At 38.9% G+C, this 18,615-nt stretch overlaps 1 protein-coding gene across 1 annotated transcript in view; it reads right to left on the bottom strand.

The window, feature by feature from the left end:
• Positions 1 to 797: 797 nt before the first annotated feature.
• The window catches only part of LOC125456799 (uncharacterized), a 167,043-nt gene continuing 149,225 nt past the window's right edge, over positions 798 to 18,615 (bottom strand). The window contains exons 8-9 of the mRNA XM_048540206.2: positions 5,978 to 6,090; positions 798 to 3,128 (exon numbers count right to left, since the gene is read on the bottom strand). Coding sequence (XP_048396163.1) covers positions 2,958 to 3,128; positions 5,978 to 6,090 — 284 coding nt within the window. The 3' untranslated portion in view covers positions 798 to 2,957. The remainder of the gene's footprint in view (positions 3,129 to 5,977; positions 6,091 to 18,615) is intronic.

Genomic DNA, 18,615 nt, shown 5'->3' with positions numbered 1-18,615 from the left:
TAAGTGGCAACTCATCATGACTGAACGAGAAACTCACCTCAGTGCTCCGCAAAACTATAGAGGTTGGAACAAAATGCTGGCAACATCAAGATAGCCTTCACTGGATTTCTCATCAAATTCTGCCATTAATCTCACCACCGCTCACATTGCTCAGACGCTAATAACATGCCACTCCTTTGAAATTTATGATAGCCATTTATCACATGGAGTGGCATTAATATCAAGAAGGAGCAGCACTATAATTACTCGGTTACCACTTCCCTTCAAGTCTGGAGCCTTCCTGGAACTATCTTGCTAGCAATGCTTTTATTACATCCACATTCCGTTGTTCTATGCCTATAATTTCAAAAGTGAGCTCATGGTGGATAGCTATACACCTGAGCAGGTATGTTATCTGTTCTTCATTGGTTGTGGACAACTTTATCTTTTAAATTCAGGGCTTAAGTAAAATGGGTGGTTTTGTTTCTAAGATGATGAACCATGAGGTATGTTTGAGTGACCAACATACATCTGATGTGAGAAGCTGGCTACAGCATAGTTGGAGGAACCACGGGATCCTTCAGTAAACATGCTTTAGTCAATCATGGTAAAGGAAATGTTTTTCATTATCAACTGGTGGAAATAGTATGTTTCAGATTGCATTGCTGATACATAGTTCACACTTTCATTTCCACCAGTCAACACAATACACCTAAAGCATTCAAACATCTATATTGTAGTAAATAAAGTAGACAAACAATTTCCTTTTTGATCTAAAATTCTATTAAAAGGTTTTAATATGTACAATATTAGCTGAATACAATAATCTTGCCTATTATGAAAAGTAACCAGTACTGCATAAAATTTAGTTAATGATTTCCATCAAAGAGCATCATTTAATCTCCTTTAAATTGATCACTCTGAATCACTACCAGTTTAAAAGCCACACAAAAATGTCCAGAACAAGTTAAAATACATGATATGCTTAGCTGTCCTGAAGGGGGGATACTGTGATTCCTTGTCAGTGTTTAACAGGCTTATACAAATATAAGGCAATGCAAAATACAATACAGGGGTCAATTGGAAAACTTGAAGAAATTTTGACACTTGTTTAATAAGTCTGCATCATATACTTTCTTGCAGCAATTGAAAGCTTTGTCAAAAACCATGCTATCTTTTTCTACACAGTAAGAATAGAGTCATACAACATGGAAGCAGACCCTATGGTCCAACTTATTTATGTTAAAAAATACCCTAAAATGATGTAGACCCATTAGCCTGCATTTGGCCCATATCCCTCTTAAACCCTTCCTATTCATGTACTCATCCAAATGCCTTTTCAATGTTGTAATAGTACCAACCTCCACAACTTCCTCTGGTAGCTCATTCCATACACGCACTACCCTCTGAGCAAAAAAGTTGTCCCTCACATTCCTTTTAAATCTTTCCCTTCTCATCTTAAACCTATTTCTTCTGGTTTTGGACTCCCCTTCCCTGAGAAAATGACCTGGCTATTGACCCGGTCCATACTTCTCATGATTTTATATAAACCTCTTTTCGAACATCACGGTGGCTCAGTGGTTAGCACTGCTGCCTTACAGTGCCAGGGATCCAAGTTCAATGCCAGCCTTGGGTGACTGTCTGTGTGATGAATGCAGATTCTCCCCATGTCTGCGTGTGTTTCCTCCGAGTCCTCCCAATTTCTCCCACAGTCCAAAGATATGCAGGTTAGGTAGATTGGCCATGTTAAAATTGCTCCTAGTGTCCAGGGATGTGTAGGATACATGGATTAGCCGTGGGAAATGCGGAGTTACAGGGATAGGTTAGTGGGGGGTGGTGAGCCTGGGTGGACACTCTTCAGAGGGCGGTGTGGACTTGTGGGCCGAATGTCCTGTTTCCACACGTAGGGATTCTGTGGATTCTACAGAATGTTACCCTTCAGCCTCTGATACTCCAGGGAAAATAACTTTAGCCTATTCAGCCACTCCCAGCAACATCCTTGCAAATCCTTTATACGAATCTGAAGTTTCTCGCTCACATCAGAAAACGGATGTGCAACTGTTTATCAAAGGCTGCCACTGCTGGGCACTAACTAGGAAATTGTTCAATAATTAAATCAGGTTAAGAATTCTCGGAGGCCTGGATTTCTCTTTCACAATATTCCCTTTCAGTACATTAAGAAAGGTACAGAAAACTTCATCAAAAATTAGACATGTAAACCGTTTGCAGACTAAATTAATAACAAAGCAAAACATATCACAAAATTACTAACACATAGTGATCTTTAATGTGCCTTCTCCTTATCAAGGAAAAGCCATTATATATTGGGTGGCACCGGGGTTGAGACAGAGGCAGATTTTATTGTTTAGGAAGAATAACACTGCTGCATCCACATTGAACAATTCCGGTCCTAGCCGAGAGACAGGCCAGGAAAAGGGCTTCTAGAGACAAGGTGAAAAACTGAAAAATATGTAACAGTCTCTTTTAACAAAACAAGTAAGTCATATCACAGTACAGTGCTTTCTTGTCTTAGTTTCTTCCACATTTGCCTGTGTTTGAAGCAAGACTTCAGAAGTTTAATTTGAATATTGCTGTATATATTTTTAATGCTTTACCTGAACAAAATCATTTCTGGTAAAATAATTCCCTGGCAAATAAGTATTTGCATCAAAGTCTGGAAATTACCCAGAAATACCAGTATATTTTTACAACACATTTTTAACACGGACGTAATATACTTTTGTGCAAAAATATCACAAATGTTGCAGAAAATTTTGCAAGTTTACATGCAATTCAATATCAATGAATTATCTTAAACACAATGGCATCTTTGGAAATCTAAGTATGATTGACAGCAACGTGTGTTGAGTTTTCGCATCTTATCCTTTGGTGCATGGGTTCACCAATGGAAAAGCACGAAATGACCCAGCCTTCTCAAAAACAGTGAATGTTTTGCCTGCAGGTGAATCTGAAAATTTTCACTGCAATGAGACACTCATGTAATTATAATCAATGCCTGTATCTTCACATTGATTGTTGGTTACCATTGGCCTGGTCAGCTGTAATTTGCTGTCTTGGTCATCGGTGTCTTCTGTGTTTTTCAGGATAATGTTGATTTGGTTTGGAATGTTGACTCTGGACTTCCTCAGCTGGAAAACAATATAAATATTGAAAGGGAAATAAAAACTTGAATTAATACTTTATTCAAGTTTTTTTTAAGGTCTGGGAACTCATCTTTGCACACAGGAGCATTGGGAACAGAGAAAGGGTGATAAAAATCCAGAACGGCCTTCTCCCAAAACTCAGTAAATGATGGGCCTATTGAAATATTCAAAACTGAGATTTACAAATTTTTGTTCATGACCTAATTGAATTTAACGGTGGGCCCAAGAATCTACAAATCTAGGAACAGGTGTAGGTCACTCAGTTCTTCTGCTTTTCAATAAGATTCTGGCTGATCCATATTCCTGCCTTGCATCCATATCCCTTGATACTCTTACTTAATAAAAATCTGTCTATCACAGCTTTATATTTAACAATTGAATAGAGTTTGAATCCTCCACTCCACTTAGCATGTGGAAATGCTTTCTAACATTTCTTCTGAATGGCCTGGCCTTAATTCTTAGACTTTGCCCCTGGTCCTAGAATCCTCAACCAGTGAAAATAGTTTATCTTTGTCTATCCTTCCTTTCCCTGTTTATATCCTGAAAATCTCAACTAGATCACCCCTTAACCCAACTTCTTCTCATTTTTCCTCATAACTTAATCCCTGAAATCTAGGTATCATCCTTGTAAACCTGCATTGACCTCCCCCTAGAACCAAAACATCCTTCCTAAAGTCTGGTGTCCAGATATATGCGCAGTATTCTAAATGGATCTATCTGGGGTTCTGGATGTGAGTTTGCTCACTGAGCTGGAAGGTTGGTTTTCAGACGTTTCGTCACCATTCTAGGTAACATCATCAGTGAGCCTCCGGTGAAGCGCTGATGTTATGTCTCAAAACTCACTATCTGGGGTTTTGTATAATTGCAACATAACATCAGAATCTGAATAGTTTACTCATGAATCTATTTTCCTATTTTACCTCACCTCAATTATGATGTGATACTGTAACTTGTGTTGAAAGGTAACTCCCATCATAGTTTAAGGAGAAAGATGTTTTCAAAATCACAAATAACATCCAATGTGACTGTTACAAAGAGAAACTCTTTCTCCTCATCCTCAAACTGCCTGCAGCCTTTGAAACAGTTGAGTAGATCATCCTCTTCCAGTGTCTGTCTACTGTTACCCAGCTGCATGGGACTGCTCTTAAATGGTTCCATACTATCTAATCATGGGGAAAGAATCACTTGTAATGTCTCTTCTCCCTGCTCCCATCCTGTTATCTCAGATATCCCACAGGAATCTGTCCTTCCCCTCCATCTATTTCTTATCTATCACAACTACAGATGTCCTACACCACAGAAAGAGGCTATTTATCTCATCGTGCCTGCACTGACTTTTTGAATGAGTATCATTACCTCATGCCAATCTTCTGCTTTTTTTCTCTGTACCCTTGCACATCATTTTATTTCAACATTTGTCCAATGAATGCCTCAACTGAACCTGCTTCAACCATGCTTCTTGGCAGTGTGTTCTACACCCTAACAGCTTGCTGAGTGAAAATGAATTTTTTCTCACATTATCCATGCATCTTTTACAAATCGCTTCAAATCTACTGCCTTTCCATTCTTGTTCTTTTTACAAGTTTCCTCATGATGTTATCCAAAGGCAAAGTGTTAGATTTCACATACATGTTGATAATACACAGCTGTCCTCACTATCGCAATAATATAAAACAAAGATCTGGATGCTGGAAATCTGAAACAAAATGTTGAAGAAATCCTGCAGATCTGGCAACACCGGCAAAGAGAAAACAATTAATGTTTCGAGTCTACTGTTTCTTCTTCTCTTTGGTTCTTCTGTCTCACTGTCATCTCTCTTGTGTTCTGAATTATTGATAAATTATCAGAATGCACATCTAACATGGAGTACAGGATTAACAAACATTTCCTCTCACTAAACGTTGTGAAGACTGTGAATCAATTTCTTTCAATGCCTGTTCTAAACATTGACCCACAGCTTCTGATTCTCTCCCCCTCCTCAGCAGATGTCTGAAAGCAAATTTGTCTGTTTGCAGATGAGCTTCTAAACTTATAATCATGCTACCATAAAGACTGCCTATTTCCACCTCCATACATCACCTGACTTGGGTCCAGTTTCATCCCACATCTGCTGCTGAAAGTCTTATTCCTGCCTTTCTTACCTGTTGGAACAAATGTTCCAATACACTCCAGTCTGGTCTGCCACAGTATAGCTCATCTAAAGCCACTCAATTTCCTGTAATTGCAATTTCTCCACTACTGCTGCACTTGGTGACCTGCATTGATTTCTGGTCTTTAAAATTCTCATCCTTGTTTTCAAATCCTTTCATTGGGCCTTGTCAATTTTTTTTGCTGACAGCTCCTCCAGCTCCACACCTTTCAGAGATAGTTATGCTCCTCTAATTCTGGCATCTTGGCATTCCAATTAGACACGTACCGCCATTCTTTGTTTTACCTTCAGCTGTCCAGATACCAAGCTCTTCTCTGCCGTAAGGCATTTGTTGAAACTACCTTGTTAACCAAGCCTTAGGCTATCTGACCATGTATCCCTATGTGGCTCAGTTTTGTTTCATACTGTTCATTGGAACTTTTAATTATGTTAGAGGAATGTAGTTGTTGTTTAATACAGTGCCAATTTGACTGGGATGCATACCTTTTCCAGACTTTTCAATCTTCAAATCATAATTTAATTTTAAAGTAAACATCGGTGCATGAACATAATTCAATTCAATGACCCATTAATTGGAGAAATTATTGAGATTTTTTATATTTTGTATCGTATTTAAAAAATACTTTGTGTAGTTTTGTAGTAATCATATGTTTATGATTAAATTAAGTAAATCCATGTTACTTACATGAACATAGCGTATCAGTAGGAGAATCTTGCCAATGACTAGTACTGCCAGAACCACACCAATGACAACGTAAATGGCTAGAAAGGAAGAGGCTTGGAATTTCTCTTCTTCATCTGGAAAGGCAATTAGATGTTTACATTTAACATGGCTATCAAATTCAGTAATTCCAGGTATAGATACAATATAACTTTGCTAAATCATGCAACAAATTGAGTGTTAAGTTTAGAGATAGTTATTTTCAGATGTTTCTTCTGAAAATGAGTTAAACCTGCATTGACTTGCATCACAATGATATGAGATTCTGTGGTGAATTGGCAAAAGCAAGTTGTTAAAGTTAAATAAAATTGTGATTTATAGTTATAAATGTACAACCGTATAAATCCAATGGAACTGTGAAAACTGTCTATAAATGATCTTATTTTCATTTTGGTTAAACAGTTACTTTAGTAGTGATCTGAAAATTATACCTGACAACTACATTTTCTTGAGCTTTAATTCTCCAATTTGTTGTCTGTGTCGGGGTGGAGTCTCCGGTATTGACTGACTCACTGCTCCTACTACTGCAATAGCTTATTGGATCACGCTCAGATCAGCTTGTTGAAAGTTGACATATGAGCTTCTCAGCCAGCAGTTTCCTGGCAGAAACAAACCAGCTGCTTTTGGGTCCTACAGATTGATAATTGCTGCCGAGTCTTCAGGAGATCCAACAGCACTAAGGTGAGTCTTTTTCTTTCACTTCTGAGGGTTGGACAGGCGGAAAGGCAAGTAATGAAGGCAATTGCTTTCAGCAGCCTTCTTTCACTGCTCCATTACTGGGGCAATTGGAGATGCCAGCTTACCTGGCAGCAGATTGTCCTGATTCTCTAGTTGGGGGACCAACCACTTTTCTTACCTTCCAGGCAGATAATCAGGTGAGTGGCAAGCTAAAGCTGTGAAGAGGCTGTTAAATGAATACTAAAGTGCCTTTGATGAAATGGAAAATTCCCCAGTGAACCTCCTCGCTCATCATTTAATCATTAAGATTGTGAGAAGGGTGTGGGTATCTGTCTAAGGACCAATCACCCAATTATTTGTCCTTCCTATCATGTTCTTTACCATCTCCAGAGTGAGGGAGAGTTTTCACCTTTGATATTTATTTCAGATGTTTAAGTAATATTAAAACAGAACCTGAAATGGAGGTTAATGGTGTAAATTTCAAAGTGAAGATTAGGATTTAACATTAACTAGAATAAGGTTTATTAACTGAAATAATGTTATTCCTGCGCGGATACAATTCAATATTGAAGCTGTAGTGCTATGATCAAAGCCAGTGTCTGCTTTATCAAATCCAACATGATAAACATCTTACTGATTAAAGATCTACAATAAAGTGTCTTGGTATTATTCCAAAGAAACAAGCGAAAACTGGGATTTGTTTATGGAGCTGAGTTTGTATGTGGTGAATTGTGCTGCAGTTATGTCATTGTGAAAAAAGTGCACACACCTCAATGGTTAGAAATATCATTTACATGAGGGTTTCCTATGTCCCTTTCAAGGTGTATCTTTAGAATAATCATCGGTCTAAGTCCTTTGCAAACATTGGAATTGATGTCTGGTAAAGTAAAAGTCACTTCAAAAATTATACTACCTACCTGTCAAGAACACAATGTACTATTGAATTACTTGAATTATTCATCTTATCAATGTTCCAGAGGCAAAACATCTTGTTCGATTATAGAAAGACATATTTCAATTATTTTTGGTGTTTCAGTGAATTTAGAACAGGTAAATGTCAGTGATGCTGAGAAATTTATTCTATATAAAATGATGTGCTGTGGATTCTGGAGAGCTGAAAGAAAAACAGAAGGTGCCGGAGAAACTCGGTTTCAAACCGACTGAATGAAGAGAGGAAAAAAAAAAGTTTCTTCGTTTGATCTCTTCTCTGTTATAGTCATGATTCTTTTGATACTTTGTCAGTTCCACAGTTTACAGTTTACAGTTTCAAGGTCTCAATCACCCCTTCGTGATTGGCATACGATCCATCTGCATATCCATCATCCAGCAGAACGTCCTGTCTCTGAAGGCTCTCCTCTCCTTCCTTGAAAGGACAGCTGAACTGTTGTTCAGCTTAATCTCACTTTCAACAATTTCCCCCTTAACACAAGTCTTTCTTTCTCGAAGTAAATGGTACATAAACAGGTAGCGACATGGGTCCCACTTAGGCCTGTTATTTTGTGGGCTATGTGAGATACTACTTGTTCTAATCCTACTTGGGCTCCCTCTCCCGGACATTAATGATATCATCTGATGCTGCTTGACCTGTTGTGTTCATCCAGCTGTACACCTTATTATCAATGATATCACCTGCTTTCTTACCTTCACCAGGATTGGAAAAAATAATCAATTTTGTTTCTGATTTCCATCCCTCTCTTGTCTTCACCTGGAACATCTCTCACTCTACTGTTGACACATATTATGTGTTTATATTACTTCTATATTACAATTTTTCACTTCCTCTGCCTTTTGTTCTGAGCAACTTGTCATCTTGTTCCAATAATTGTTCCAATTATCCTCCTTCCCTCTTTGTCTGCAGCACAAAAAGCATTTTTTTAAATCTAATCCTCTTTTGGTTGGCAGAAGCGATTATCAAACTGGAAAGGTTATTATTGTTTCTGTCTCCACAAAAGGCCTGTATTTTTTGCAATACATTGTGTGAAAGGTCAAATATGACAATATTAGAGAACCAGAGTTTTGTAGTACAAATGCAAGTTATTCAGCTTTATTATGTCTGTGTTCCTTCCATACAACTTAAAACTAATTCCACTGTTCTGCTGCTATCCCATAACCTATACCTTGTATTCTTTCAAATGTTTAACAGCACCATCCTCAAAATGAGGTAAATGTTTCTGTTTCAATTACTTCCACTGACAAAAGTTCCTGTCGGTAAACAAAGCTGTTCTAATCTCCCTGTACATTCTTTCAGAAATTATTTCAAATTGAGGCTTTCCAAACAGATTACAAATAAATAGAAATAAAGTTTTCCTATTGCCCAATCGGCAGGGTGGGCGCTGGGGAGGTGATAGCCTAATGGTATTATCGCTGGACTGTTAATTCAGATACTCGGATAATGTTCTGGGGACCCGGGTTCGAATCCCACCATAGCAGATGGTGAGATTTGAATTCAATAAATATAAGGAATTAAGGATCTAATGATGACCATGAATCCATTGTCAATTGTCAGGAAAATCTCAGGTGGTTCACTAATGTCCTTTTGGAAAGGAACTCCCAATCTTACTTGGTCTGGCCTACGTGTGACTCCAGACACACAGCAATGTAGTTGACTCTTAACTGCACTCCAGGCAATTAGGGATGGGCAATAAATGCTGCTTGGCCAGCAACAACACCATACCATGAATGAATAAAGAAAAAAATATCAAATATCATCCAATGTTTATTTTCATGAAGGCTGCAGCTAATTTTCTTTGGAGAACTCCAACATGAATGTAAATTCAAATCTCTACTGCTGTCATAAAGATGTCATCTGGTTTTGCTGATTCTTTGATCAGTTTTCATAGATAAGGCTGCCCAGAGTTTTGGGACATAAGTTGACCTGCACTGAGGGGAGAGTGCTCACTCAGACTGCATTGTCCCCACTCAGTGCTGCTACGACTGCAATTCTGCAAAGTGTCCATGTACAACTCTTATCCTCTGGCATAATGACTGTCTAACTAGCAGAAAATCTGGTCTGTTCTGTAATACCTACCACATTTTCATTTCGCCATCAGAGAATACTGTCAGTAACCTGAACTGTCTTTATGCTAGGAAGTGGAGAATAGGTGCTATGTCTAGTTTTCATATGTGGGGAACCTAGCGGCAAGGCCCGAAACGTCAGCTTTTGTGCTCCTAAGAAGCTGCTTGGCCTGCTGTGTTCATCCAGCTTCACACTTTGTTACTAAGTAATATTGTAATTTTTTAAAAAACTTGAATTCAGCCTTGGTTTCAATATACATAATTTTTAACATGATCAAGTTTTTATTTAAATTCCACCAAGTGAATTTGATTTGCTTTACAAAAATTAATTTTGAGCAAAATTAATCAATTTTTTTGTTAGTTCTAGTTAAACTGTAGGTGAATAAATGTGTAATGATTTAGGATTTCCCCTAATGCTTTTGACTGAATATGTTTTCAAAAGCAGGTCCTGCCACTCCAAAGGCTAGGGCAGTATAGCATAGGGCTAGAAGTCATCCATACTAGATTGTAAGTGATCTCCTCCAGTGCAATGTCCAAAGCAGTAAACATTACATGAACAGAAATTTTGTTAAGGCTTAAACTAAAAGTTAGTTTTGGGATAGTTGGGCAGTGGTAATGTCACTGGACTGGTAATGATTTGGGGAGCTTGAGTTCAAATCCCACCATGGCAGGCTTCACAATAAATCCCTGTGAATAAAAATTGTTCTCTGTATTTGAGAGTTTAAAAGACAGAGATGGGAGAGTCTCATAGAAGCCTATAAATTTCTAATGGGACTAGAGAGGGTAAGTGAAAGAAAAGTGTTCCCAATGAAAGGAAGTCTAGAATTAAATGTCACTATCAAAGGAGATGGGATAGGCCATTTAGAAATAAGATGGCTAATTTCTTCACAGAGAGAGTGGTAAGTCTGTGGAATTGTCTGCCACAGAGAATTTCCTGCAGGATGGAAAACTGCAAATGTTGGCACTATCCCCTGTGTCGATTTTAGCTTTGTGCGTGTCATCAATATTTTCAGGACGTATGATATTTGAAAGCTTCTGTTTGCCTTATGCCATATCAGTGGCATGTGAGATTAACAATATGTACAGCTTCATAATCTTCTGAACCATACTTATCACTTGGCTCACTCTGAAACTCAGTGAAGTGCTTACATTTGTATGTCCTCTTAAAACTTTCCTTGCTGCCAGTGTTGAAGTGTTGAAGTGTTGTTCCATTTTATTGATCACCTGAAGTTTTGCTTTGGGACAATGTTTGGGTGTTGGAACCAGATTTCCTGCACAATTGTGCCCGATGTTCCTTGATACCAGATATTTTTTAGATACTAAGATAAAATGGATAGCTTTTGGGTAGGTAACAAGCAGCATCTGGGCCTGATTTTGTTTGTTTAGTGTGATTTGCTGAATATAACAAAAAAAAATGTTGGCTGCACCTAAAGCTTGTAATTTTTGTTTGCCACTATGGCTTCATACCTTTTATACATGCTCAAGCAATGTGTCAATGGTATGACCTTTTTGTTGTCCTTCTAAAGACTTCAATTGGTGTGGGCATGTTGACTAACTTAATTAATCTATCTAATAGTTCCCCTGCAGAAAGGTGACACTTGTGCACCTGGATACAACATTTTCTGGCAACCTGAACAAAAGCCTCTTGGAATTACTTCTGCATGAGATGACTTAGAGCTTATTAATCCTGAAGATAATTCTTACATTGAGTTGATTTTTCTGGAATTTTCCAGATCATGTTAATTTTGCAATAAGGGTCTCACAGGATGCACAATCTAAAATAAAATTTAGTTTCCATTTATATTTGCAGGACTTTGATTTTTGTTTCAGAGGAGAAGATTTTTTTTGTTTCTCCTGTCCTTTTTCCCCTATTTTTGTTTGGTTTTCCTTTTATTCTTTCCTTGCTATCAATTCTTTAATGGCCTCGAAGAATTAAAACTGTTGCTCCACTGCTCTTAAATTGATATCTGTTATACCCGTTGATCCCATGTTCCCTTAAGAATTGCATGTTTGTGGTAGCAACCTGCAGTTGCCACTTGTGCCAATTGGGAGTGGGCTTGGTTCCATTTTCTGAAAGTATGAAAATGGAACAGTTAAAGACTTTCAAGTTTCTAAAAAAAACTTTGCTTTTAAACTGTATTTTCTTGCAGGTTTAGCTCCAAATCTCCCCAAGTCAGTTTGCCTGCCTTTGCTTTTAAAAATCAACAAGCAGTCCATCGTATGTTTCTTTCTTAAGAAACAGAAGAATATGGAGTACTCACCATTGTAGCAGTAGTAGAAATCTGTCATTGGTTTTGTTTGCCTTTGCAACTTCAGACTTCGCATTTTTACAGAAGTCATTCTTAGAAGCTTCTTGTATCCTGAAAGAACTTACACTCTAGTCAACCAGAAGTGAGGCCTGACTTATTGGTGCGCTATTTATAGATCTCTACAGATGTCTGTATTTTAAGAAATTGCTGATCGTTTTGAATTCTCTATTGGCCAGAGCTATTTTCCTACGAGTCTTCAATTAGTTTTCAAATGTCTACCACGAAGAAATTGCAGTATTTAAATGTAGTCTCTGCTAGCATGATCTGATTTTGCCACCAGGTTATTTTATCTGATGCTTCAAAGCTTATGTTGTCTTGTACAACATAAACTGGGTGTAAGTGTTATGATATTGAAGAATTCAACACATTTATTACAATAACTATTCTGTACAAACATTACATTCTTAGACACATCAGTGTCTGGCCTTGCATTAGGTTTTCTGTTTTCAACTGTGAAGCATAATTCTAGTAATTGGTGATCCAGAGCTAACATGGAGTATAAGACTTTGCAACATGGGATCAACGGGTATAACAGATATCAAGAGGAGGTGTTTTAAAGATGCAGTCACTAAGATATAACTCACAACAAGGCTGCAGCATATGAGGGTAACGGAGAAAGTAACTTTTGAATCAGCAGTACGAAAGTTGGACAGGGCAGAGCATGTAAGCTCTGATTAATGCGCACTGCCACTTAGAGCTGGATGTCTGAAATCAGCAACTCAGTGAAGATGATTTGTCTCAAAGAAATGGGACAGTGTGGGAACAAGTGTCCCATAGTCACGCTATCATTAGTTACATTCAACATGCCAGGTAGCAGAATGAGGAGGAGTTGAGAGTTCAGAAGGGCAATAGACAGGGCTATCATCGTAATCTTGAAGATAGTGGATAAAACAGGCTTTATTGCCGTTGACCTGTGTTGCTGAGTCATCTCCTGTACTAGGCTCAGGATGCCCTGATCCCCTGCTGGCCCTGCTTTGCTCCTTTCTAGAATGTGTCACTTTGTCCTGCAGGAGAGTGAGAACACACAATGACTGTGTGGCATGTGTCTAGGTGATGCATTTGCCACAGCTGGATGGCTGCAAGAGCTGGGTATCAGGCTGGTTACACTAGTTTTGTGCGGGTGAATCTAATTTGGGATGTTAAGCATAAGTCCTGTGTACCAGGAGCTGCTGCTGGGTGAATATGGAGACTTCGGTGTATTTGAGCAACCTGAGGTTTTGGTGGTCATGTGCAGATGTGACCTCTGACATGAGGTTGTCAGACTTGTAGTATTGCTGCCGGCCCTTTGTGTCCAGACTGTGGGAATAGACCATCTAGCCAGTTGCTTCACTCCCCCTTGAGGCTGGTCCCTGAAGGCCTTGGCATGTTGTGAACACCTAGCATCTCTCCTCTCACTCATCTCAACAACTCATGCCTCCAGAGCTACGTCCATCATCATGGAACCCTTTCTCTGTCCTGTTGTTTTATTTACTAATTAGCAAAACATTATTCATTGCAGATTGCCTTTAAAGGAAGCAGGCTGACTGCAGCACAGCATTCTTCTGGCTCTTGCTGAGGGCACAAGAGATGATCAGCAGTAAGGAATTCTCTCTCAGCTTCACTGCAATCAGATGAATCAGTGGGAACACCATGTTTGCATGCTGCCCAAATCCAACAGAACTGGCACAGAATAGTCTCTCAATGCCACGTGCATGACCAGAAAACTAAGTTTTTTTTTCAGCTAGTAACTGGATCTTGTATACTGTACTGAAGAACTAAATTTCCATGACAGTGCAATCATGTTGGTGCAGCATTTCCTTTACTTTAAAAAACAATTTAAATCTCATACCACTGACTTCTTTGACAAAGTAGAAATAAGGGTGCAGTAGGAAAGTGGCTTTGAGCTAAGAACTCCATGGACTTGGGAGTTTGATGTTTCACACTAACATCCTAATCCAACAAGTAAAACTAAGACTGAATTTAATTAAATAGTTGAGAAAGTTACTTTTGTTTTGTTGTGAGACCAGAGATTGTGAAATATTAGAACACCAATGCAAAACAGATTTGTTTTAATTGATCTGGAGAAATCTTCTGATAACTTGATGCCTCAGGAAGAAATCTGGCGAGGTGCCAGAATTCATGGAGTCACTGAGAAGTACTTATGACTATTAAAACACAGGTGCCAGGCTAGAGTACAACGTATTGAGGAGAGGCTGAGTTTGAAACTCAATTTTGGATGATTACAAAGATAGACACTGGGCCCTTTCCTCTTGATCATGGATGTTCTAACTAAGCAAGTGAAACAGGAAGTGACATAGTTGCTGATGTCTGTAGATGACGTTGAGCTTCGTGATAGAGTTAATAAAAACAGGACTGAATGTTCTGAGAAGTGGGGAAAAGCACAGGAAGACAGGGAATGAAGGTCAGTAGCCCAAAGACTCAATATATAGATTCAGTTTAAGGCTAGGGAAGAAACTCGTGGTAAAGGCATGAAGATTGTGCAAAGTCTAGGATAAAGTCATTAGAGTCAACTATCTGGAGTCAGAAATGATTGGAGCTAGATGTGGAAATGCAAATTGAGTGACAGATTAGTTCTGGAATAACTTAAGTAGTTGAGCAGAGTATTACATAATAGAAGTGTATCACTGAAATGAAAAGGGACAGCTGGAGGTCAGTCTTGTTATCCAGTGCAGAATCTTTGGCAGCATCAAGAAGTGAAAAAGCAAAGGTTGATTTCTAAAGTGATACAGATGCTGAGGTGGATGTCTTGACTGAGGAGAAAGGACATCATTAGAAGCCAGTATATTAGCATGGTGGGGTGGTGGTCAGTTAAGATTGTGGGAACATTGAAGGCTAACATACTAACGTGTCAAAAGAGTCCAAAACTCATCTTCTCTGGGCAATAACCTAGCCAGTCAGAATTTCCCACATCTTGACTGTTTTAAAAACAAAGCAAAAGAGTACAGTGCACAGTGGGTTTCGAATTGAATGGTTGAAGCAAGAGCCTTGCAACAAGCTAAAATTCTCTTCTGTAAATATCTAATGGATAAACATTGGTAAAATGTTGTTAATTATGAAGGATTTAGTTTTTATTTTATTTAAATTCCATGTTTTTGGAATAAGATCTCTTTGGTTACTGGCCCGTGAATTAAACACAAAACCAATATGTCCTTCAACTGCCATGAAAAAAATGTATGAAATTTTACACCTATGTTGAACCTTTTTGGATGACCTTTATCTGCTTACATGAGCCAATGTGGATGTGTAAATATAACAAGGCAATTGAAGAAGTGAAGTCCTCCTTCCATATTCCTTCCAGCCTTAGACTGGTATCTGCTAATGGCCCAAAAAAGAGCAGTATTGGCAGCATAGACCATCTTGAGATCCTTTGAAGCAGGAGTAGCTTGGTATTTGGTTGGATTTGAAAATTAGCAAAATAATCTATGTCAAAAAGACTTGATATCATATCACATGACAATTTGGACCTGCAACTGAAGTTAGTAACAGTCTTATAAAGAGTGCTTAAAGGGTTTGAAAATCACATTGTGATTTACCTTCCATTGGAATTTTGTTTTGTTAGTTTTCAAAATGCAATAACTTTTGATATTAATGAAGTTATTTGCACTGTTCCCAACAGTGCTGCTGTTTCCTGCCTCCATTAGGTGATATGCACACTACTACTCATAATGAGGTGGAGAGTTTAATGGTTCAATGATAGGTATTTTAAAAAGGTGAAATGTTTAATCATAGGATTTTTCATGGCCTATGATATTCCAAAGTATTTTACAGTCAATGAAGTGGTTTGAGGCATAATAATGGTTGCATTGTAGGAAATATGGTTGCCAACATGAACATAGTAAAATCCCACAAACATTTGATGATCAGGTCATCTGTTGTAGTATTGTTAGTTGACAAATAAATATTGACAAGGACACTGGGTGTGTGGTGTGGGGAAAATAGTGAAAGCATCTCTACTTGTCTGCAAACATTTCCCTGTAATTTTTATTCGCACGAGATGACAGTGGTCTTGGTTTATTGTTGTACCCAAATAGAGCACCTTCAACAGTGCTGCAGACCATCAGTTTTGCACTGAATTGTCAGCCAACAGTATGCCTATGGTCTCTAGTGAGGGATTTTAACCAAAAATTTCTGGGTCAGATTCAAGCATGCTGCATAGTTGACAATTCAAGTTTCATCAACAAAGTTTGATAGCGTAAGCATTACAGAAATTGAAGGAATTGCTCAAATGTACATAATTTGTTTTTGACTTAAATATTCCATAGTGGCCAATGTTATAAATTTAAATCATTGATAATTTTGTTGCAGTCAGTGGAACTGCTGTCTTTTATGTGTATTCATGTTTAAATTAGATACTGAAACAGTTTACCCAAAGTATTTTCTGACCTTAACTGGCCTTTTCAGAATTCTGGTACAAATATCCTGCCTTTCATTGTAACGCGTAGGATGTGGCTTGTAATCATTGCGCTAAGATTGCATCAGAAACACTGCGTATACGTTGCCAACTGTTTAAATGAATGTTCAATAGCTCAAAGAGCAGAACTTTAAATCTTTGTACTAACGTTAAAACAGAACTTTTATTTTTAAAAGGGACAATAGTAACAGTGGCTATATTGCAAGACTTGTACAAGGTGGCTTGTTTTGATAAGTCAAAATGACAATTTTTGCAACATGTGACATTAATGAGACTTTTATTATAACCCAGGTGACCTTTTTACCCTTCTAAACTGTTCAACCTAGACACCTAAGATGGCAATAACACCTAACCATTCCCATGCTATTGCCTTATTTTCCATCTTGAGGGACAGTGTTGCACTAATTTTAAGGATTTATTTGAGCCTGAAAGTTTATACAATGGACTTTTTCTTAGTTTTGTCCATTGCCCGCTCAGGACACCAGTGCCCCTTCGCACTCTCTTTAAAGGATCATAGAGGTATATAAAACAGAAGCTTCCTTTGCCGAGGAAGATCTGCCTACTGAGTCAGTATGGGTGGAAATTAGGAACAGCAAGGGAGTAGTCACCTCGTTAGGGGTTTACTACAGGCCCCCCAATAGCAGCAGGGAGATTGAAGAAAGCATAGGTCGACAGATTTTGGAAAAGTGTGGACGCAGTAGGGTTGTTGTAATAGGTGACTTTAACTTTCCTAATATTGATTGGAACCTCCTTCGAGCAGAAGATTTGAATGGAGCTGTTTTTGTAAGGTGTGTTCAGGAGGGTTTCCTAACGCAGTACGTTGACAGGCCGACGAGGGGAGAGGCCATTCTAGACTTGGTGCTCGGAAACGAGCCGGGGCAGGTATCAGATCTTGTGGTGGGAGAGCATTTTGGTGATAGTGACCATAACTGCCTCACATTCTACATAGCTATGGAGAAGGAGAGGATTAGGCAAAATGGAAGGATATTTAATTGGGGAAGAGGAAACTATGATGCGATTAGACATGAGTTAGGAAGCATGGACTGGGAGCAGTTGTTCCATGGTAAGGGAACTATAGACATGTGGAGACGGTTTAAGGAACAGTTGTTGGGAGTGATGAGTAAATATGTCCCTCTGAGACAGGCAAGAAGGGGTAAGATTAAGGAACCTTGGATGACGAGAGCGGTGGAGCTTCTAGTGAAAAGGAAGAAGGTAGCTTACATAAGGTGGAGGAAGCTAGGGTCAAGTTCAGCTAGAGAGGATTACATGCAGGCAAGGAAGGAGCTCAAAAATGGTCTGAGGAGAGCCAGGAGGGGGCACGAGAAAGGCTTGGCAGAAGGAATCCGGGAAAACACAAAGGCATTTTACACTTATGTGAGGAATAAGAGAATGATCAAAGAAAGAGTAGGGCCGATCAGGGATAGCATAGGGAACTTGTGTGTGGAGCCTGAGGAGGTAGGGGAAGCCCTAAATGAGTTTTTTGCTTCTGTCTTTACGAAAGAAACGAACTTTGTAGTGAATGAAACCTTTCAAGAGCAGGTGTGCATGCTGGAATGGATAGAGATAGACGAAGCTGATGTGCTGAAAATTTTGTCAAACATTAAGATTGACAAGTCGCCAGGCCCGGATCAGATTTGTCCTCGGCTGCTTTGGGAAGCGAGAAATGCAATTGCTTCGCCACTTGCGAAGATCTTTGCATCCTCGCTCTCCACTGGAGTCGTACCTGAGGACTGAAGAGAGGCAAATGTAATTCCTCTCTTCAAGAAAGGAAATAGGGAAATCCCCGGCAATTATAGACCGGTAAGTCTCACGTCTGTCGTCTGCAAGGTGTTAGAAAGGATTCTGAGGGATAAGATTTATGACCATCTGGAAGTGCATGGCTTGATCAAATACAGTCAACACAGCTTTGTGAGGGGTAGGTCATGCCTTACAAACCTTATCGAGTTTTTTGAGGAAGTGACTAGAAAAATTGATGAGGGTCGAGCTGTGGATGTGGTGTATATGGACTTCAGTAAGGCATTTGATAAGGTTCCCCATGGTAGGCTCATTCAGAAGGTCAGGAGGAATGGGATACAGGGGAACTTAGCTGCTTGGATACAGAATTGGCTGGCCAACAGAAGACAGCGAGTGGTAGTAGAAGGAAAATATTCTGCCTGGAAGTCAGTGGTGAGTGGAGTTCCACAGGGCTC

Source organism: Stegostoma tigrinum, chromosome 12 (genome assembly GCF_030684315.1).
Source record: "Stegostoma tigrinum isolate sSteTig4 chromosome 12, sSteTig4.hap1, whole genome shotgun sequence".
Lineage (NCBI taxonomy): Eukaryota > Metazoa > Chordata > Chondrichthyes > Orectolobiformes > Stegostomatidae > Stegostoma > Stegostoma tigrinum.
The sequence above is the reverse complement of the archived record's forward strand: the minus strand, read 5'-3'. Positions and strand labels throughout refer to the sequence as shown.